General features: G+C 41.2%; 1 protein-coding gene across 1 annotated transcript in view; it reads right to left on the bottom strand.

Annotated features, from left to right (window-relative positions):
- PLCH2 (phospholipase C eta 2) overlaps positions 1-24004 on the bottom strand; it is a 390171-nt gene that overhangs the window by 112428 nt on the left and 253739 nt on the right. The window contains exons 4-5 of the mRNA XM_055001428.1: positions 15832-16075; positions 14362-14491 (exon numbers count right to left, since the gene is read on the bottom strand). Of these exons, the coding sequence (XP_054857403.1) occupies positions 14362-14491; positions 15832-16075 (374 nt within the window). The remainder of the gene's footprint in view (positions 1-14361; positions 14492-15831; positions 16076-24004) is intronic.

Below are 24004 nucleotides of genomic sequence, written 5' to 3'. Positions count from 1 at the left end.
GAAAAAATAAGCCGTTCATCCAGAACAGACAAAGCTCCCCCAACCCAAGGCAAAGAATAATCTGAACACAGCTCCAGCACTTCAGTCTGAAGTTTGCTTCAAGTTTCAATTAATATCCAAGTGGCTGTTTTCACGGAGAGGAGAAAGAGTAAGAAAAGTCAAGCACCAAAGCACTAGAGGATTAAGATCTCCACTCTGGGGCCCGGCACTTCAGATGCCTTTTCTGGCAAAACATAGAGATCTGCTTTGAGCCAAGTGGTGGAGTGTTGATGTCTGAATTAAGTCACGTGTGCTTATGATGCCAAAGGGAAGACAGCACAGTTGATGGAACTGCAGTTCTCCATTGGTAGTCTTTGCACACTGGCTGAGTTTTTCCACTCTGGAAAAATTTACCCATCGTTCTCAGTGCATCAGATGGGCCTCCACAAGGAGAGCTCTTCTGTGGTCTGTTCCAGCTCAAGGCCTGCAAAATATCTGCCAATTACACTTTCGGGTTGCTTCGCAGTTTGGGGCAGCAGCTGAGAAGACCCCGTGCTACTAGTCGTCATGAGGATAAAGCCACTGCTACTGTTCTAGCAACCAAACCCACAGGACCATCTAAAGCCTCGACCACTTTTTCCCCTGGCTAAACAGCACCTTTGCTCACCGGCTCCTGTGGTAGCTGAAGTGGAACATGGCCATCACTGCTTGACGCTGTGAACTCACCAAGACATTTACACATTGTAAAGTTGGCTGTGTGTGTAAAAGAGGTTCTTACTCTTAAATAAATAAATAGCTCACCTTGTTGTAGGTCCCACTTACCCAGGAAGGTGATCTATCTATCTGTCTATCTATCATCTATCTATCTATCTATCTATCTATCTATCTATCTATCTATCTATCTATCTATCTATCTATCTATCTATCTATCTATCTATCTATCTATCTATCTATCTATCTATCTATCTATCTATCTATCTATCTATCTATCTATCTATCTATCTATAGTCCGCCTTTCTTACTGAGACTCAAGGTGGAGATTAGTACAGCCACTATCAAATTTACAAAGATGTAACTAGCAAAAATCTAATACAGAGTTGAAGAAATGCTGAAAGACAGCATAAGCAATTCTAAGGTTGACATTAAACAACACAGAATTACCCCAGTAGGATCATACTTAACAGGCAGTACATAGTAGCACATACTTAAAGCAACAGATAGTACATAGTAGTGAAGTCTATGGTGGTCCCTGTTTCATTAGTGAAGAATCTCTTTGAGACCACCTCTCTACAGTACAGCCCTACTATCTGAGTAAATAGTCCTCTTGAATAATTGAGTTTTGTATCATTTGCAGAAAGCCAAAAGAGTGGGGGCTATTCTCAGGAGTGAGCTTATCAAGACATCTTTGTAATAGATGAATCCAAGAATGCCATTATACATACACTCTGGCCCTGATCTGGATAGCCTAGATCTGATCTCATCAGATCTCGGAAGCTAAGCAGGGTCTGTCTTGATTGGTAATTGGACTAGAGACCTCCAACAAAGACCAAAGTTGCAGAGGCAGGCAATGGCAAACCACCTCTGTTAGTCTCTTGCCATGAAAACCCCACCAGGGGTCGCTGTAAGTCAGCTATGACTTGATGGCACTCTCCACCAACACATATACTCCAAGTACTTACAAACCCCCAATATTTCTTTGTGTGTCTCCTTTAGCCTCTGCCATAAAAACAGCAGTTTTTAAGAATCCAGCAGGTTTCCCTAGAGAGTGAAGTAATGCTAATGAATCAGCACCATGGATAGCAGCATATAAACTTCATCACCTATATTCTCAAGACTGTTATCAAGTTCCAGCAAGACAGGACTGCTTTGGCAGATTGAATAATTGCCAGGTTAGGACATTGGCCCATATAAGTCCAGTATGATTTTATTGATGTTATTGATGTCATTTATAGTCTGCCTTTCTCACTGAGACTCAAGGTGGATTATATACTGTGAGATTAGTACAATCAGTAGCAAGGACATTTCCATACAGTGCCAAGGACATTCCCATAAACAATGTCATAGGGTAAATAAACACAAGTTTACAAAGATATAGCATTAGCAAGGATCCAATATGGAGTTGAAGAACTGCTGAAACAGAACATAATCAATTCTAGGAGTGACAGACAACATGGAGCACAGATAGCACACAGGAGCACATACTGAAAGCAACAGATAGTACATAAGGCAACATAGTGGTGAAGTCTATGGTCCCTAACTCATTAGTGAAGCATCTGAGACCCTGTCCCTACAATACCGCCCTCCTAACTGAGTAAAAAGCCTTTTTGAATAATTCTGTTTTTCACCATAAATATCTCAAGCAGAGAAAGATCTTTACACCTGTGACCTGAGATTCTTTGAGGTGGAGATGCCAAAAGGTCTAACTTTTCCACGTGCAATGCATTTGCTCTGCCATTGTGCCATCTGCTTCTCATTTCACTCACACATGCTAGGAGATCTCTTGATTCTTGTACATGTTATGACTGGCTGATGAGTGTGCAAAATAAATAAATTAAACTGTTCCTTTACATCCCGATCTGCTTCAAATGGTACTGCCTTGGGCAAAGACTTAGGCATTCTGAATGGTCTTGAAATTCTTATGCCTGATTATCACCAGAAACAGGCCTGAAGCCAGAGCGGACCATATTTCAGATTACGGGCAAGGATACCAATTTTGAATGCACCTTAGTGTAAAAAAAGTATCACAGAACGTAGAAGGTGAACACAGCAAGCTCAGAGAACCTTTCTACGTGACGTGCTGTGCGAGAGGAAGAGTTAACCAGGTGGAAGCATCCAAGATCAACACACCCCGTCTGAGGTCTGCAGCAGGACAGTCCACTCTACCACATTAGAATTATACTAACTTATACTGCTACATGAGTATATGAGGCCATCCTCTGGCCAAATGAAAGGAGATCTAATCTTGCCATGGAAATGCTCATTGAGACAAAAACAAGAGCTCGTTGGCAAACTCCTCCTTGTTCGCCAAATGTAAACTTTATATTCTCATCTAAGCCTCTTTGCCATCTTTGCCTTTTCTTTGTCTCCTTTTGAGAGGTAGCCTAAAAATCTTTCTTGCACCTGTACAGTTGGCTCATTAATGGCTGAGAAGCCCTGCGGCGATGCTCCCTGAATTCTTTCCCCATAAATCTAGATGCATATTATTCTTTTATGCTACTATTATGTTTTACACATGTTTTTTTTAATGTCTATTTTTTCCAGCTGGTTTAAGGCATCAGGGTTTTTTAATTATTAAAATGTGCATGGAACGCTTTTTAAGAGGTCCCTTTCTACTTCCCAGAGTTGTGAATGGTCTCACATTATGCTCTGTTCTCTTGGTTTTCCTTCCTAATGCAAAATAGAAGAAGAAAAATTAATCTTTCCTTTGGAAAGCAATGGGATGCAAAAGGATTATCTTCTCCTTTATTCTAGGTACCAGTTGATATGACTGAAAAAAACCCCTCCCCTTTTTAATGAAATCACACTGTTTCTTTTGAGGCACCAACATTTTTTAATTTACGAGACCTGATTATGTAATACTTATACATCTTTTCACATAAGGAATAAATGAAATGGAATAAATGAAGTGAATGAAAATTGGTACTTATTTCCAATTTATTTTGCTTTTTTATTCTTTTCTATCTATTTTTTTTCTTTTCTATTTGTTCAGCTATGTACTTTTTTCCTTATTCTCTTTTTGTTAATTACTTTTTAAAAAATAATACTGTACTTGATCCTTTTAACTGGAGATGTTGGGGATTGAACCTGAGACCTTCCATATGCCAAGCAGATGTTCTACCACTAAGCCACAGCCTCTCCCATCCTACTGGATTGAACTCAAGATAGTTCTGAACTGCAGATAGGCATCGTGTATAAAGTATTTGCTACCCAGTTATTTAGAACACTGCACTAACACACACAGCTTTGGAAAGCACGCAAGCAAAATGGGCAAGGGTTGTATTCTAGACACACAAGTGACACAATTCCTCCCACCCTTTCACCAGCAGACTCAAGATAACAAGGTTAACTTTTTTTCTGACCAGGTGAGTTGATCGGACAGCAGGCAAGGCAGGGGGACAGGGTAGTGGCAGGAAAGAAACATGTGAATATCCTTGGGCACAACATTTGCAATCCCGATTAGAGTAATTTTAATTGCCGTATGAAAAGCAAGCACTTTTGAAATTATTGTGCCAGGGCGCTGCTAGCAACTTGCAATCAAATTGTGATTCAAGCAGAATCATACATCAGTAGCTCGAATCACTGAAAACCAGCCGACAAATGCAAGAAAAACGGAGGTGGTAATGAAGTGAATAAATGCTCATTTTTAAAGCTAAGCATCCTTAGAATTATTTTTTAAAAATTAATATCTTTTCATTCCGCTGAATGGTTGGCACTAATTGAAATCAGTTCAGAATCTGTCTTTCAGCCCTGGGCCTGTACTTAAAAGGCATTGGCTGCTCTGCATACTTCTTTCATTTGTCTTGTTTTCATTAATTCTCTGTCTGGCACGGCACAAATGAGAGGTGGTTAATTATTAGAAGATTTCCCATATATTATTTTAGGTTTTTTGCATCTCTAGCTTAGCTATTGCTATTAACTCCCTTTGAGTCAAACCAGAGCCCGTTTCCACCTGGTCAGAATTAGCCACCTCGCCATCAGTGTGTAGTAGACAACCAAAGCTAGTTTGGTGTAGTGGTTAAGAGCGGCAGAACTCTAATCTGGAGAACCCGGTTTGATTCCCCGCTCCTCTGCTTGAAGCCAGCTGGGTAGCCTTGGGTCAGTCACAGCTCTCTCAGAGCTCTCTCAGCCCCACCCACTTCACGGGGTGAGTGTCGTGAGGATAATAATAGCACACTTTGTAAATTGCTCTGAGTGAGTGTTAAGTTGTCCGGAAGGGCAATATATAAATTGAATGTTGTTGCTGCTGCTGCTGCTGCTGCTATTATTATTTAGTCTACTGAAGCAGCCATGAGACTCCTTTATTCTCCTGCCTTCAGTGGCTTGCCACAATGGGCACTACTCCATTGTCCAAGAAGATATACTGGCCAATTCTGGCTAGAGATGCTTTGGAAATTGTCACTCGCAATTCTCCTCCAATCTTGAAATTCCAAATTAACTGGCCTGATTTCCAAAGTGGAGCCAACATATTAAGCATCTTATATAGTTCCAGTTTTTAAAATTTCTAAATGTTGTTCAGAACACTGTACGTGTAGATTTGTACAGCCTTCATTCCTCTTCCCCCCCATCATACAGATGTGCATATGCACATTAATCAAACACTGCAATTCAGGAATAGATGGGTCTTCAAGGGTTTTTTTTAATGTGTGGTGTTTCACCAAACCATAGGAGTCTATACGTCTGTTAGCAAAACATGACACAACACAAATCTCGATACAACCATGCATACAATAACATCAAGAGTGCAGCAACTACAACCTCTTTTTAAGGCTTCTTTTCCTGCTTTTCTGCTGCTATTTTTTATGTGATGCTGACTTTTGCTGCTTGTAGATTGGTCACTTAGTAGCTTTTCAAAATATTTAAACTTATTATGAAGCAGCCTCAATTACCATTTCACTAGGACAAAAGACATATTTTAATTCGTTTTAGGTGGATAGCTGTGTTGGTCTGCTGTAGAACAGTAGGATTTGAGTCCAGTGGCGCCTTAAAGACCAACAAAATTTTCAAGGTGTGGGCCTCAGAAGGGAGCTCTGATTTTGTTCATCTCTACTGAACTCAAATCCTGATATTTTACTTGAAGACAGCAAAAGGTAAATCTGGTTTTGAAAGAGCAGATTGCTTACAGAAAGGCAGCAAGCTTTATGAATGTTCGCCAGAGATGGGTACGAACAGCAATACAAACTAAAAAAAGCCATGAACAGCCCAATCAGCTGTTCGCGAACAAGCTGTTTGTGAGGCCCCATTCTAAATGAACTGGTGGTCGTTACAAGATTCGTTCGTTGCTGTTCGTCAAGCCAGACAGTCTGGCACCTGCAATCAAATCCCTTGGCAACCGGAGGCAGGGACTGCCTGAACTCTGTCTGAACTCCTGTTGTTGCCCTGGAAACCCCAATCTAAGCCCAATTTAGCTTGATAGGCAGGTCTTCCTTTCAAGTGTGGAGCTCCAAATTTGTTACAAGGAAGCAAGGAGCAGGGGAGAGGGGGGCTCCCAGCTCTGGTTTTGCAGACATTGGTGAGGGAGAGACAGTTGCTGTGGGCATTTTGAGAGAGAGACAGGGAGAGTGCATTGGAGCTTGAATTTTCTTTGTGTGGTGGGATAGGGATCTACCTCTTCAAGTTCCAGGGCTGCTGCCAGGCTCTGGGCCAAGCTATTATTTATTACTGGTACCTTTCCTGCTGCCTGCTCAGGTAAGGTTTCTGGGAGTGGTGCAGTAGGGATCTTGATGGCTGGAGGAGGGCTTGCTGGCCCCCACGAACAATGAACAATGAACATGTTCATGACAGGATCATGTTCGTCAGTGTTCGTTGTTTGTTGTTCGTGGATGGCAATGAACAACGAACACTATGTTTGTTTAGTTTTTTTTCTCTGTTTGTGCTCATGTCTAATGTTCACATCTGAAACCCATTTTTGGAATGCTTTAGTTAAACAACTGGCTTTTGATATACTTCCTTGACTCCTGGAATTCTTTCCTGCTCACTCATGTGTGTGAATGTGTGTACATAATCTCCTTTTCCCCCTCTTTGGTATACCTGACTGATGCCAACTAGATTGATTTGAGAATATAAGCATTGGAAACTGAGTTTACATTTCCTGGAAAGAAGGTGATTTTTATAATGTGGCTATGCCGGGGGGAAGTATTATTCCTGCTTTTTTGATGTAGGATGAAGGAGCAGCAAGTGGAAGAAAACCAAGCGTAATCCAATTCCAAAAATCAATTTTAGAAAGTCTCCACATTCACCTGAGATTGAGGGTAGTGGAATGAAGCATCCAAAGAAATTCTGGAACGATAAAGGAAAGGAACAGTTGGCAGTTTTATTGATTACCTCTCTTGCTGCCCAGTTTTTCAATTTGTATTGTTTTTCCAGTTATCAAGATAGAAGCTCCTGTTTAGGTTAAGGTGAGTGGACAACCAAGCCAATTTATAAATGTGTGTTTTTGGAATAATTGCTAACCTAATCAATTGCTAATCAATAGTACTACCATCTCTCATCTCCCATCAGTTCCTAGGTCTTGTGCGTGGGCAATTCTTTAAAATTTCTAAGCAGCTGGAATGTTCATAAACATTCCATAACACTTGGGCAACCGAAGCAATGGCTAGGCAGGGCTCATTTTAATTCAATGGAACCAGCATGCAATTCATCTCAAATTTATTTTAGTTTATCAGGTTTATCTGATTAGGGGATGGAGATGATGAAAAAAGGGGTGTATAAAATCTTAACCCTCCCTGTGAAGGCTGTCCACCATCCTGTTTTAAATGTGTATTAATAGAAATACACTGCTGTTTTAATGATGTTTTAATGTAGATGAATTTTTATTGTATTTTAATATGTTGTTATCCGCCCTGAGCCTGCCCGCGAGGAGGATGGAACAGAAATTTGAAATAAAATAAAATAAAATAAAATAAAATAAATTGGCAATATCATTATTTTTACATCAAAACTTAGCATACATCAAAACAGAGATATAGATGCCTCAACAAAATTCAGGGCTTCATGTTGCAAAGCAGCGTTTGAATTTTCTGCTTCAGTACAGATCCGTCATGGATTTGCGAGTGCCTTTTTATGGAAGAAAAATATACTCTCTTTAACAAACATCTAGGAAGTCTTATAATATAAAATTAACAGTGTCAATCTGGAACGCTCTAACACACACAGAGTAACAATCAATATACCCAGTTTGTTGGCTTTGCTGTTTAATTCTTGTTCTACTTTGTTGTTGTTTAAAAAACCAAGAAAATAGTGCCTTTCTTACTCCTCAGATTTTAATGGGCTTTTATATTTAGTTTTCTATGTTGCTGCCTCCAAACAGTTGGTATTTGCTAGAGCAGCAAAAAATGAGAGAGACAGAAAGAATAAGCACGCAAGCTTATTAAGTACGATCTGCCCACGACAGAGATTAAGTTCCCTCTTTAGATCCTAGTGGCCTCAATACAATTCAAGCCCAATGATGAAAAGGAGCAGAATGTGCCAGAGGCAGTCGGAAGAGCACATGGAGCTCCGAAAGTCTGCAGCCAACAGAAGTCTCTGAAGCCGAGAACATTTTTCATAGACAAAGTTGGCAAGTTACGAGCATTGGCTTGGAAAGAGGCCTCCGGGTCTGCATGCACAAAGTTACCTTCCTGGAAAAAGCTATGCAACTGAAATTCTGAAATTACCTCCCTGGGTGATATGTTGGAGCAAGAACGCCCCATGCACTTCAGCTGTACCTGTTACACAGATAAACTGCAGGCTATCTTGGTCCCGATAAATCACTGTACCTATTTTGCCTTGTGGGGAACCTACATTTTGCTGGTGCAAATTGGTAGTGTTGTCATTCCTCAAAATTCAGCCCATCCTCAGAGAGACGAATCTCCCAGTCGGAGGAGATTCATCTCCTCAGTACTGCACATGTATATTACGGTCTGGGGAGGCCTACTTTTCACACAGTTGCAGTTGTTGGAGCATATCTCCAACTCTTGGTAGCACAGTAGGAATTATTTTCAAGTATCTCTTTAACCCCCCCAAAAGCATTCTCCTTTTAAAAAATCCATTGAAGGCAGGCAATTGCCGAGTAAGCGCATGTGGTACACAGAGCAGAGTAGTGATTCCCCAACACGACACCCGGGGGCACCTTGCAGCCCACCAATGTATTTTCTGATACCCCACTTGCTTCCTCCCCGAAGCAAAGAACCAGTCGTGGCTTTCCTCCCTCTCAGGGGAGAGGGTAGCATTTCCAAAGGCCCAAGGAGGCATCATTTCTGGGTCTGCAGGAAGCGACTGTCACAGAAGAATGCCGAGCTTGGAAACTCGCAACATTTTGTGATGACACTCAGACCTCATGACGAAACCGTTCTGTGATCCATCCCACCTCCCAAGGTGCCCCTTTCATGGGGGCGCTCACTGTCCTTTCTCAAAGTGCCCACCTGTTCAATAGGTGTGTGTTGGGGGGGGGGGGGGGAGTTGAATGTTCAGAAGCATGCAATGAGGTGGAAAGGGCTTGGAGCCTCAAGGTCAGGAGGTCCACCTGTGTCCCATTTTCACCTGCAGAAAGCTGAAGAAGCTGACATTGTCTTATACCAAGTCAGCCTCCCTCCGCCAGCAAGTCATGCCTCTCCAAGGACTCAACCTGAAGATCAGAGCCCAAGCCCTTTTGCTCATGACCAAACTGAGTTCCAGCAAAAAGGGGGGGGGGGTTCCCCAGGAGAATCCAAATACTCAGGGCCAGACTGTAAGATGGGTACAGGCAGGCTAAGAATCTATCCAGGAGCAGGCTGATCCAAAGAGCCGTTTGCTTTTATTTTATTTTATTTTATTTTATTTTAATCAATTTATATTCCGCTCTCCATGCAAATGGGCTTGTGGTTTTACATCACAAAGAAAATACCAGATTGGTGATGACGGGTCATAACAACATCAAAAACGTTTCAATTTCGATGCAAATTTCCTTCAATCGATAAGTGCTTGCCAGTTTTGATATGAAAGCTTTGCCGCTGACTTTCTTCTTGCACAAAAAAATGTATCATTATTTCGTAATGCTTATATCCTGCCTTTCTGTTGCAGGAAGAAAAGACCAAGGCAGGTAGGGCTGCCGACTCTGGGTTTGGAAATGCCTAGAAATTTGGGGGTGGATCCTGGGAAGGAGAGTTTGGGGAGAGGAAGCAACCTCCGCGAGGTATAAGGCCACAGAGTCCACCTTCCAAAGCTTCCATTTTTCTCCAGTTGTAATTCAGGAGATCTCCAGGCCCTACCTGGAAGTTGGCAAATCTGAAGGCAGGTAAGAAAGCACTATTTAATGCCAAGGAAAGGGGTCTAGTGCTCTCTTCTTCCCGTTTCTGCAGTACAGCCACACCCTGATGGGAAGACAGGGAGGTGGTGAGCCAGCCGGACTGATGGAAACGGCCTCCTTCTTGCTCCACCTCTTTCTTCTCTGGTTGCCAGCTTCAAGTTGGGCAATTCCTGGAGATCTGGGGGGCGAAACCTGGAGAAACCTGGAGAAAGTGCGGTTTGGGGAGGGAAAGGACCTTGGCATGGCATAATTCCATAGAGTCCACCCCAAAAGTAGCCATTTTCTCCAGGTGAACTGATTCCTGTGGCCTGGAGACCAGTTGTAACTCTGTGAGATCTCCAGCCACTACCTGGAGGCTGGTAACCCTACTTTCTTCTACGCTGCAGAATGACCATTCCCCAATGGGATCTCAGATCTTATTAAATGACAGCACCATCTATTTAACCATTCTTAAGTAACAGGATTTCCCCCTTCCTCCCAATATTTGGCATGCCATACTCCAGCAGCTGCAATTCACACAGGTTACCATTTCTCCACATTGCATGAAAATATCCCTTGTACAACGAGTCATGAAAAAGGAAACATGAGCCAACTGGAGCTTGTGTCCTCAAGTTCCATTTGTTGTCAGCAAACAGTTCCCTAAGTTTTTGTTTGTTATCCCAGATGTTCCTTCTGCCTGCAAGATGATACCTCCCACCTGGCACTCTGCATCTGTTTTTTCCTTTCCGGAGCTGACAGCTGATGCCGAAAGCCCTTCCCTGAAGTGCCTCAGGAGCCCAGCCAAATGTATCTATCCTCCGCAGATCTACAGTGGTAAGATACGCTCAAGCGGAGCGTGGAAGAGTGACTTGCAACTGCTAGGGAAGGGGTGGGGGAGGAGGCGCAGTGGTGAAACCACACAAAATTCCTGCAAACTGGCCCAGTCAAGATGGGCAGCCATGTTAGTCTGTCTGTGGAAGTAGAAAAAGAGACCAGTAGCACCTATAAGGCTAACAAAATTCATGGTAGGGCATGAGCTTCGTGAGTGAAGAAGTGAAAAAATTAGCTGTGACTCACAAAAGCTCATACTCTACCACAAATTTTGTTAGTCTTATAGGTGCTACTGGTCTCTTTTTGTACTGTCAGGTACGTTAGGCTGAGAGGGTGGTGTGGCCCGGGTCGTCCAGCAACCTTCGTGACAGAGTAGGACTTTTGGATCCTCAATCTCCCAGGTACTCGCCCTACATTTTAACCACAACATCACACTGGGCTTTCTAAGAATGGCTCTCTAAAAAGCTGCAAATGGAACCTTCCTGTTTAGAGGCAGTATACCTCAGAATATCAGATACTGGGTCCTGGAAGGTAGGACTGGTGCTTTCCTGCTCTGCTCATTGATTTCCCAGAATCATGGAGATGGTGAATTGGGGGCTGGAACAGGTGTTCCTACTTCCGCCTTCATCTCCAACAATCTCTAGCAACCCGAGAGCTGCTGTAGCACAGTGGTTAAGTGGCTGGACTGCAAATTGGCACTCTGCTGGTTCGAATCCCGCTACTGCCATGAGCTCAGTAGGTGGCCTTGGGGAAGCCACTCTTCTCGGCCCACCTCCTTAGCTGTATTGTGGGGATAATAATAACACTGACTTTGTTCACTGCTCTGAGTGGGGCACTAAGCTGTCTAGAAGGCTGGTATATAAGCACAATTATTATTATTATTATTATTCAAATTTCACACGACACAATCACATACTAATAAATCGTTATCGTTATCGTTATCGTTATCATTGTCGTTGTCGTTGTCGTTGTCAGTGTCGTTGTCAGTGTCGTTGTCAGTGTCGTTGTCATTGTCATTAACCACACCAAAGAGAAGAGGTGTGTCAAGCTAATGAAGCTCTGTTAACAAGAGGCTCACCTGAGCAAGCTAAAGCAGTTTTGAAAAGAGGTGAATTCTCATTTAAGAGAAATCCCTCCCTTTCAAGCTTTACACACACACACACACAAACCACTCCAGGATGCTGAGCATCTCTTGCTATTAATGATGGAAGGTTTAGAGTTTTGCGAAAGGGGAAAAAAATAATTCCCTCCTGTTCTGGCACATCAGTCAACGCCAACAATGCTTTCAGATTCTGCTGACACCGGTTTCAGAAGCAAGAGGCACCCGACAAAAGCCACACTCACACTCCTACCACAAAGCCACCCCCGACTGCATTCCCAGCAGCACTGCAAAGTACATAACGAGACTTTTGACTAGCGCTGTGCATTGCTCATGTTGCTTTAATCTCCCCCCGCCCCAATCCCAATTCAATTATAAAATAGGTCAGGGCCCAACACAGAAGCAAAAATCGCAAACAGCACCCGTTTGCCTGACAAATGGATTGCACAAACACAGACGCAAAGTAGAAACTGTCACAACAAGCAACATTTGTAGAGGCCATGTAACTTCAGATGAGCTTGTAAGCCTCATGCACCTTTCATGTACAGGAAATGTTCAGGGGCCGAGAGGAAAGCCTAGAAACTCAGGGGCAAGACAGGCCTGAAGAGAGATCTTACAAAAACTATCTTGCGCAAAAAGCTTTCCAGAGAACAGGATTTTCCTTGCAGGATGTGAAGACAGAGAAGGCACTCAGAACTTTCCGCTTAAGGCTTGACAAAGCCCTCGCCTGCACGCCTTTGGACAGCATCACCAAACCTTCCTGCTTGGATTTACATACGGAGCTAAAATCTGGGTTGGAAATTTCACTGAGTTAAATTAGAACTTACCTGTTTTTCTGAGTCCTAATTTTGTTCCCTATATCCTGGTATTCAGAATGAAAAGGGCAGTACATCTGCACAAACCAACCACACAAGTTTTTAAAATAGAAAAGGGTCCAGTAGCACCTTTAAGACTAACCAGCTTTACTGTAGCATAAGCTTTCAAGAATCACAGTTCTCTTCTTCAGATGCAAGAGAACTGTGATTCTCGAAAGCTTATGCTACAGTAAAGTTGGTCTTAAAGGTGCTACTGGACTCTTTTCTATTTTTGCTACTACAGACTAGCATGGCTAACTCCTCTGGATCTATAAGTTTTTTAAAAACTCCTAGATTCCCCCCTACTGCAGTAAGAAGGACAGGCTAGAGGAATTCTAGAGATCCATCTGGAACTCTGGAACATCTGGGACTCTGGGGTCAGCAGCTGGTACATAACCCAATGAACAACCCATGTTTGTGTGCACTTAAAACCCTCTGGCATGCACAGAAATGAGTAAGGAATTTAGCAGTATCAACTCCCCTGGGACAGGCGGTCAGCATGAAGTAGGGTTGTTATAGGGTCAGAAATTTCTTTTTCCCAAATTCCTTTTTTTAGATATAGCCATTGACTCTTTTTAATCTCTTTTCCCCCCTTTTAAGAGCAGGATTTTTCTTTCATTTCACTTTCATTTCTCTTCAAAATGAAATCAAGGCACCCCTTTGTAACTTCAGAACTTGCTGTTGTTTTATGTTATATACCCGAAGGTGGTGCTCTAGCAGGAAGATAGGAAGTCCTGGGGAGACATCGCCTGCCTCTGAGCAACTACAGAGTGAAATTCTGAAATTCTGCAGAAATTTCCTGCCCCTCCTCTCTTCAAACTTCTCTTTGGTCAAAAAGGATTTGATTAGAAATTGACTCCACACTCCTTTAAAAAACAAAACAAAAATCAAGGAGAAACCGGGTAAAGAAGAAATAAGAGAATTTCTCTTAACCCAAGCATGAAGCTGTTGGATTGGCCACATTTGACATAAATACTCAGAACTTGGCCTACACAGCATAGCTGCCTGCACTCCAAGGTCTGGCCCAAACCTCTCTTCCCCCCATTTCATTCTTATCTTAGCTGTCCAAGACCCCCAGCCTGGCTGCAGCCAGGATTTTCAGTAGACTGCAAGAACCCCATGGGTGATTCAGCCCAGGTCTACGTATATCACAGAATGAGGTGGGAATGACCCAGAAGAATCCTGAAGTGGTAGAATGGACTACCCGCTGCAGGTGAAAGGTGTTGGTTTTGAACACCTTCCAAGTAAGAAACATTCCCTGCAAGTAAAAATGCAGCACACTGGTTCCAAAGATTCTAGCCCTGCACTTTCCCTGCTGAGCTGATTTTCTATTTGCAGGGAGATTTTAACAGAGAGGAGTGCTCAAAAAATGCAGTTCCCCAGTCTGACCTCTCAACATTGCACAGTTGGCAAGACTGCACAGTAATTCTAGAAACCAACAGAACTCGACTGGGAGTGCTGCTATATAGAAATAACGAAACTGATGGCATCTGGTGTTAGGTATGTTGCTAAAATGTATGACGTGGACCCGCAAGGAGAGGGGAACAGAAAAACAAGCTGTTTGGGATTTATCTTGTGGCCAGTCATTCTGGAACGCTGCCTGCTGCCTTCTCATTAGACACGGACGCGTGCCTTACCTTGAACATCTGCTTGACCTTCTGCCGGGGGAGGTTGACATTCAGTTTGTGCATCAGCTGGAGAACCTCGTTAATGCTCAGGCTACCATCACCGTTTTTATCTGCCTCATCGAAGGTTTGCTTCAACCACATTTAGGAGGAGTCAAGGAAAGGAAAGCAAAAAAAAGGCAACCGGCCGGCGCAGCATGGCACAGGGAGACACCCCCCCCCCTACACAAAAGCACCCAAATGAAGGCATTTTAAAAAGGGCAAAGGAGCCCTTCTTGCCACAGTCCACCTTCTTGCCACAAGGTGGAACCGTCCATCCGCCCATCCATTGGTTCATCTGGCCTACCACTGTCCATTCTGACCTGCATTGGCTCTTCAAGATCTAAGTCAGGGGTCTTTCCCAGTTTTGGAAGATAGATATGGCAAGGATCAAACTTGGAACCTTCTTCATGCAAAAATTTACCTTGCCTCTAAGTGATGGGTCCCTCCTCCCCACTGAACATATGAAACTGCTGTCTATCAAGCCAGTATCCTACATTCTGCTATGTATCTGTTCTCCAAAGAAGGCAGAAAACTCTTTTCCAGCTTGGCTGCCTTTGAATTGGAGATTGAACCTGGGCCCCTTCAGCATGCAAAGCCCCTGCTCCGCCACTGAGCGATGGCCTCTCTCCACATTCTCAGGTATGTCTTTTCCAGGAAGGGCTCCTTGACACCTCTGTGCAAATTCAAATGGTTGCATAATGCGAGCATTAGAAAGAGCAGAATGTGCCCCCACAGCAAAGCCCTCCGGAGTGCTCAAAGCAAGCCAGCTATGCCATACGATGCAAGCGAAGGCACATCAACCAACGAGTGGTGACATCCAACTGACGTGGCTATACAAGTCGCCACAACATATTGCCTAAGAGACTGACTCACAAATCAGGAAGCCCCAAATCTCTTGACACTCTCCTGTCAGCCTCTCTCAGCCCCCCTCCAACATCTGCAACACGGGGAGGATAAAACTGACTTGCTTGAGAGAGTTGTTGGAAGCAATGTGGTGTGCAAGCCATGTCGGCCAGGGTACATTTTACCAGAGGCCCAGAGTTCAGCAGGGAGCGTGCAAGATAGGCTTTTTGTCATGAGAAAAAAAGGAACATATTTTATCCTCCTAAGAAAGCTGAGAGCTAGGCTAGGCTAAGAGAAAGTAACTGGTCCAAAGTCGCCAGGCGAGTATCATGGTTCAGTCAGAATTTGAACTCAGTGCCTCCCTGCTCAAAGTCCATGCCCTGGACTCTTTAGTGATGTGCATCCCTAAAGTGCCATACTTGTTCTCGGTATTAAAATCTACTGGTAACTCAACAAGAAATCTATTCTTTGAGATCCTTTTGCAAGCTTTACTGACTGAATGTTGTAAAAAATGGATTTTTTAAAAAAGAATGAATCGAGCTTTAAAGAAACGTGTTAGTCTCAGCTCCACCAACCCGCCTGCTCTGAGAAGGATACTGGTCTCTCGTCCTCTGCCTTTTCGACAGGCTGTCTTCATCACTAATGCCGGCCATCAGGTACTTGAGGCCCGTGATCCACGTCCGAGCCTCTTCCCCACTGGACGACACCAGGTCAAGGGATTCCATGTGGTCTCCGTAGTAGATGCTGAAGCAGCAGTTGGGGTCAAAGCTGCCGTCTGCATAGCGCTGGAAGATCTCAGACTGCTTACCCTCACACACCTCCTGGATCGAATCTATAGAGACTGAAAGAAGAGGTGGAAAGCGGAATCAAGAAGTCGTAGGAGGCCAGGCCTTGCAACAACGTGGTGTCTCAATCTCGAAAGAGGCGGATGACGCTTGCTGGCTTAAAGGTTATTAGAAAAACTCAGGGGATGGGTCTGGGAGCGCTTCACCTTTTCATTTTGCATTTGTGAATTGGCTCCTCAAGACATCTCAGGTTTAAGCATCCAACAACAACAGCAACAAAATCTTTTATCACGTCATGCCACTCCTCACATCAAAGGCACAAACCACAAAACTGTCCGTGAACATACACTTTGCCCACCCAAGAGTGAGCTGCAGAGCACCCGGGGAGATCTTTAGGCACCCCAAAATTCTTGCTTGCTTATGAGCTCTTGGGAGGGCCGGTAGCTTGGCCCAGAAAGAATGCTTTTTCAAGAAGCGAAAGAGAATTAATTTCAGCTGCGGAGAATTATAGGCAGCAAGTGTTCTCTAAAAGCTAAACGCTTTTTTTTTTTTTTTTTTTTTTTTATTAATTTTTATTGAATTTTGTTGCAACATATAACTTACAATCATAAACATCATTTCAAGTCAGATTAAAAGTTTAGTTTACAATACATTATTAACCTTGTGTTCTTGAGAATTAACAATAATATCTCTTTATGATGACTCAAATATACAGTTAGTTTAGTAGAACGAGAGGTAACCATTGTTTGTTATAACTTGGAAAATTTTTGAGTTGGGCTGCAAATTGTGTTCTTCTATATATTCCAAGAAAGGGAGCCATTTATCAATAAAACCGGTATTTTCTGTGAAACGCTCTGCATTTTGTATATCGTTGCTTATTTTTTCTAAAATAAAGTGATTCCAAACTTTGGAGAACCAAGTCTCAATTGTTGGTAGTCTCTTTGATTTCCAGACTGTTGCAATAGTACTCTTAGCTGCAATAAAGAGTGATGCAATGAGTTCCTTTCTGGTTTTAGGGATATGCAAATTTCCCCATAGGTCTAGAAAAATCATTTTCGGGTCAAAAGGAAGTTCATAATTAGTAATGTCTTTAATTTTCATTAATATCTCCTCCCAAAATTGTCTAATTTTTTTACATTCCCACCAACAGTGGGCAAAGGTTCCCTTTTCGCCGCAATTTTTCCAACATTTAGGGGACGATTTATTAGATATCAATGCTAACTTTTGGGGGGTTAGATACCATCTATGTATCACTTTGAAGGTTTGAAGTTTTGTTACAATGACTTTTGAGGTAAATATGCCAGATGACCATACCTCATTCCAAGCCTCTGAGGATTCCTCAATCGAGCAGTCCTTACTCCAGCTATTTTGGCAACTTAATTGCTTGTTCTCCGTTGCGTTTAATAGTATTTTGTATAGACGAGCTATCATCCCTTTTTTTTGTTGTGAGGAGGAATTTAAAATTTGTTCAAAATCAGTCAGAGGTTCTTTCATGATGTTCCTTAGTTTTATTTTCTCCGTCATGTGCAAAAGTTGTAGATAGCTAAACCATTGTAGTTTACTTTTTAGTTTTCTCTCTATATCTACCTTCTCTAATAGTCCTGACTGTGTGGTGATGTCAATTAGTCTGGTTACTTTTGCCTGTCGCAGTATTAGAATGAGGGACCGGTCCCACCCCGGTGAGAACCATTCTTGATTTATAAATGATGAGAATCTGGATAGTTTTGGGACTAATTTGCTCTTACTTTGGTCCCACGTCTTTAAAATAGACGATATCACAAGACCGGTTTTAATATTTTTTGGTCTATTAATTGGTTTATTCCAAATTATATCTGTGATGTCATAATGCCTTAAAGAGGATTGCGTAATTTTAATCCAATCCGGCAGAGTTGAATTAGATGTTATTTGCAAGAAGTTGGCCAGTCTTGCTGCTGATTGGTATAGTGATAAATCTGGATAGTTGAAACCTCCATTTAGTGATTTCCTCCTCATAGTATTAAACGCAATTCTCGGATGTTTGTTTTGCCATAGGAATTTATTGATCAGTATTTGCCATTGTGCTATTAGCGATCTGTTTATGGTAAGAGGGATCGCTCTAAACATATAGAGAAATTTTGGTAATATAAAAGCCTTTATTAAATGAAATCTGTCATACCACGTGAGTTTTAATTTATTCCAGTTAGCAATGTCTGTTTTAATTTGATTTGTTAATTTAAGATGATTCAATTTTACCAGTTCATTTAGGTTAGGAGAGATATTAACACCTAAATAAGTTATGTGTGATGGAGACCACTGATAATTATATAATTTATTTATTTGTTGGATCATTTTGCTATGGATATTAATGGCAAGGTAATAAGATTTTGTTTGGTTAATTGTTAATCCTGATATTGCTCCAAAATTTGTAAGTAGGGTTGAGAGATAGGGCAGCGAATTTAATGGGTCAGTTATGTATAACAACATGTCGTCTGCGAACAGGCTAATTTTGAATTCTGCGGAATTAACTTTTATTCCCTTTATTTGATCATTTTCTCTGATGGCAGCCGCGAAGGGTTCAAGGGCAAGAGCAAATAATAGGGGAGATAGGGGACATCCTTGTCTTGTGCCTCTTTTTATATATATGTTTTCTGAGTGCATAGCATTTACTTTAATATTTGCTATTGGTTGATGGTAAATTGCTCTAATTATATTTAAAAAATTTTCTCCAAATTCCATGTATGACAGTGTTTTTAAGAGGTATGATAGTTCTACCGAATCGAAAGCTTTTTCGACATCTAATGATAACAAAATAGTTTCCATGCTGTTGTGAGTACAATGATCTATAAGGTTTAGTGATTTATAAATATTATCTGTAATGTCTCTTTTTGGTATAAATCCTGATTGATCTGTATGTATGTAGTTAGATATGAATGTGTTTAAACGATTCACTATGATGGAAGTGAAAATTTTATAATCGTGGTTGAGCAACGATATGGGGCGGTAGGATGCTGATTTCAAAGGGTCTTTTCCCTGTTTGTGAATCACAATAATGTCAGCTCTCTCCCAGGTGGGAGGCATTTTACCTACATCTAGAATTGAGTTGGCCAAATTAGTCAGATGTATTGCTAATAAATTTGTATATTTTTTATAAAATTCTGCCGGATAGCCATCCGGTCCTGTTGCTTTATTATTTTTAGCATTTTTTATTGCATTTATTGTTTCTTGTATAGTGATGGGTTTGTCAAGAAGCGTTCTGTGTACTTCCTCTAATTTCTTGAGACTTTTTAGTGATTTTAGAAAATAGGCTATTTTCTTTGGGTCAGGATTATTTGAAGTATATAGTTGTGTGTAATAGTCTTTGAAGACCTTGAGGATTGATTCTGATTTATATTGTATGACATTTTTGCTGTTATAAATTCTGTTGATATTATTTTGTGACCTTCTTTGTTTTACTTTGTATGCTAAAATGCGAAGAGTTTTGGGAGAGTTGGACCAGTGTGTCTGCTTAGCAGCCAGCAACTGTTTATATATTGTATGACTTTCCAAGGTCTCTAAGATTTTCCTTTGCGTTAGGAGCTCACTATATGTTTTTTTACTACCTGTTGACTTGTGTTTGATTTCTAGAGCCTTAATATTATTTATTAACTCTTGCTTTTGTTTCAGTTTTTCTCGATTGATTTTTGCTGTAAGAGCTATTATGTGACCTCTGGTCACTGTTTTTATTGTGTCCCAAAGTATGTGCGCCCCAATTTCATTAGATAGGTTCTCTGCAATAGCTGTTTCTATTATTTTCCCAATTTCCTTAGTTGCGTATTGATTAAATAATAAATGCTTTGGTAGGCACCATTGATTGCTTTTCTGTGTCTTGTCATCTAGGTTGAGTGTCATTGTTACCCATGCATGGTCTGAGATTGTATTATTTCCAATTTCTATTTCCTCTACCTTGTCTATAATAGTATTGGAGCTTAATATGTAATCTATTCTTGTATATGTGTTATGTCTTTGTGAAAAATATGTAAAATCTTTTTCTCCTTCATGATAGTGTCTCCAAGTGTCTATTAAATGATATTTCTTTAAAATAGCTGCTAATTTTGTTGTTTTGTGTATATTTTTTGTGTTTTGGTTATTGAAGTTCGATTTATCTAATTGATGATTTATTATGTAGTTTAAGTCACACCCGATTATTAAGTCTCCTTCCTGAAATGTAGTTAATTTCTGCAATGCTTCCTCTATAAAGTCTAATTGGTGTATATTGGGAGCATATAACGAGGCTAGTGTAAGTTTGTGTTCCCCTATTTTCCCTTTAACAAAGATGTATCTACCTTTTTTGTCTTTGAGAGTTTTTATTTGTTGAAATTGTATATGTTTTGCAATTAGGATGGCTACTCCTCTTGATTTGGAATTACCAGGTGCATGGTATTGTGCTTGTAGCCACCTAGCTTTCAATGAATCAGTATTATTATATCGCAAGTGGGTCTCTTGTAGAAAAATTATTTGTGCTTTAGTATGAGCTAAATTCGAAATCACTCTCCTTCTTTTAACAGGATTTCCCAAACCTCTAACATTGAAAGATAAAGTTTTGATTTTAGAACACATTTCTATCCTTGATTGTAATAATTACTCAAGTTCTATTCTTGTTTTCTATATTGTTGTTGACTCACTCTATGTTTTCCGACTTGGCTTATATTTTATAGTCTGAAGTATAAACTACTACTGCAAGTTGAATTTTCCCAATTATAAGCAGGCATACATTATAATACCGGTTTTTTTGATTAATCCGTCTCAAAATGAAAAAAAAGGGGAAATTATTTAAAAAGGTATTGCTATTATCACAATATTTTCCTTAGTGTGCTGTTTCAAAGATATTCTGTTTAAACCACTCTCTTCAAAACGATGTATATATATTATTAATACAATTCTTCTTTATTCTCCTTGTATCATAAACCTTTCAAATTATTTAGAGTACAGTCCAATAAAACCACTTGTATCTCTTCACCTCTTAGTACTGTTTTAATTCCTCTCTGTGTAAGTACCTCGTAGTGTTGTTCTTTCTCCCTTTTATGACCTTTCCTTCTCTTGGTTTCCTATCTTCGTTGCAAACTTTGAACTGCTTGTATTCGTCTCTTTTTTTTTTTTCCCTCCCCCTCCCTATAACCACCCTAACCCCCCTCCCTTTCTTATACCCCCTCTCTCCCCTTCTATACTAATGAACTATATCAATGAACTATAGAATATAGATTTTTATTACTTTTACTTTTTTTTTTAAATTATTGCTATTATTTTTTTTATTTATTATTATTTTTTGTTTATTAATTTTTGTAATATTTATATATTTTTTTTTAACAAATATTGTTTTTTGTTATAAAGATTGCTAACTATATAAATCTATATGACTGATATATGCAACTAATTAACTATTCCAACACCCTCCCTTTTTCCCCCTTTTCTTCCCTCCCACCCTCACCCCCACCCTCACTCCCTCCCTATTACCACCTTGTACCGTAATGAACTAAACGTATCACTTCGTTGATTATATTATCAATGTACTATATTCCTATTAAAATTTATTCAAGGTTAGCCCTCTCAAACTGATGAGTTAACTTCACTCACCGGTTGTGGAAATCAACCTCCCTCCTTATCCACTTATGAGAGCTAAACAGATCTATATGAGCTATGTTAAGAGCCCCCCCCCCCCCAAACCTCTGAGTTTGTACTTCTATCTACAGTTACACCACTTCTTATTTAAACAGGCTGTTATACTATCAATCATTTTACCAATACGTTGAGAGACAATGATGAGATAATTCAAGTGTCTCTGATGGGGATCTTGCTCCCTTTCTGAGGGGATAGTAGTTCAGAAGATTTTCTTTTTTGGTTTTGCTTGTTCGTCTCCATCGGCGTTTCCAGCCCGACTGCGTTTAGTAACTCCAGTCCCGTGTCTATATCTGTTGCTGTATACCTTTTGCCTTGATGAAAGACCATAAGTTTGCATTGATCCAGCCATTTATATCTTCTGTTCGCTCTTTGCAGAGTCTCAGAAATTGGCTTGAGTTCTCTTCTTTTGGCAAGTACTTCCTTTGGCAGATCAGCAAAAATATATACCAATTTGCCTTCACATTTGAATGATCCTCGTGTTCTGGCTTCTTCCATTATCTTTCTTCTTGTTCTTTGATCTGGTATCTCGATAATTATATCTCTCGGGCGGTCCTTATTTTTATTTTGGTGATAGGGTCCCACACGATAGGCTTTTGTGATATAGGGATAGACTCCTTCCTCTAGCTTTAATTGCTTAGCAAGCCAGTTGGCAATAAAGTTTGTGAGATCTGTGTTATACGTATGCTGTTCATCTATCCCCCTTATCTTAACCTGATTTTGCCTGGCATTTAGTTCGAGTTTCATTAGTCTGTCTTGTTGTTCTGTAATTAGTTTTTGCATGTCTGTGACGTCCTGTAGAGCTTTCACACTCACTTCCATAGCTTTATCAGCTTTATGGTTAACTGTTTGTAAATCGTGTTTTATGTCCGTGAGTTGTGTTGTGATCGGATTAATGAGTTTGGCCATTTGATCTATAATGTCTTGCTTTAATTGTGCTAGCTGGGGGTCCAAATATTTTTCTGGTTGATTTACCTCAGTCGCGCCGTTTTTTACAATGAGGTCCGCCATTTTAGTTTCCTCCGTCTTGCCGCGTTCCTTCCCCTTCGGCTCTCCCGGGGTCGCGAAGAATGTTTGTAAGTTTTTCACCGCTTTCGTGTTGTTTTTCTTTTTCTTGATGGGGTTTGTAAGCATTATTTTCTTTTACTTTTTCCTTCTTGTGGTGTTTATTGGCAGGGTTTGGGATCAGGAGGGTCGGAGCGCTCTTAACATGCGTCCATTCCTCTCCGCTGCGACGCCACGCCCCCCTAAAAGCTAAACGCTTTTTAGAGATAAGGTTATACTTCACAAGCCTTATTCTATAAAATGATATCCTTAAAGAACCTCCGTTTGAAATGCTTCCCAGAGAAATAATGCCAAGTGTCAGCTTTTATAAGACATTGTCTGTCTACTGCAGAACCTGGAACAAAACGAGTCGTATCTGCAATGTCTCCTGTTCTGATAACCCCTGGGATAAGGATATCATCTTTTCTTTTTTACCTTTCTTCACGGTAACATTGTGATCAGAGGCAAAGGAAGAAAATACTTCAGTGAGATTCCATCTTGAAGCCTCCTTTGTGCCATCATTTATCCCAAAACAACACAAATGACCCACATGTCCTATTTTCACACTTTACTAACAACACAGAATCACAGAGCTGGAAGGGGGCTCAGAGGCCATCTAGTCCAGCCTCCTGCTCAGTGCAGAAAATCCAAAGCTAGAACGACCCCAACAGATGACTGCCCCACCTCTGCTTGAAGACGAGCCTTCCCCAGCTGCAGGTAAGCAGTTCCAGTGTCCAACTATTTTCATTAGGAAGTTCCTCATAGAATTCAACTGAAATGAACCAGCCTGAAACGTAATCCTATTTTTAGGTGGAGCAACAGAGAACAACCTTTGGCCCTTCTCAACAGACCCTTCAGGCATGTGAAGAATGTGGTCATGTAACCCCCACCCTCATTATTTTTTATTTTATTTTATTTCTCTTCCGCTCTCCCTGCAAGCAAGCTCAGAGTGGATCACAACATTTTGAAATGTACAATAAATATAATAAAAATATGTAACAATATAAAAATCAATAACACATAAAACGCACATTTTGCCCCAGCACCTCAGCCTAATCACTCGGGGGCAGAATGGCTAGTTACAGATGGTTACAGAACCCCAGGGGGGCATATACTCCCCCCATGGCAGGAGGACAATACAATACTTTAGGTGGCCCACCCACCACAACCCCCATATGCCTGGCAGAATATCTCTGTCCTGCAGGCCTGGAGGAAAGATAGTAAATCCGGCTGGGTCCGAGTTTCCACAGGCAGAGAGTTCCACCAGGTTGGGGCCAGGACCGAGAAAGCCCTGGCCCTGGTTGAGGCAA

This window comes from Eublepharis macularius, chromosome 17, assembly GCF_028583425.1.
Source record: "Eublepharis macularius isolate TG4126 chromosome 17, MPM_Emac_v1.0, whole genome shotgun sequence".
Lineage (NCBI taxonomy): Eukaryota > Metazoa > Chordata > Lepidosauria > Squamata > Eublepharidae > Eublepharis > Eublepharis macularius.
This window is presented reverse-complemented; position numbering and strand designations above follow the sequence as displayed.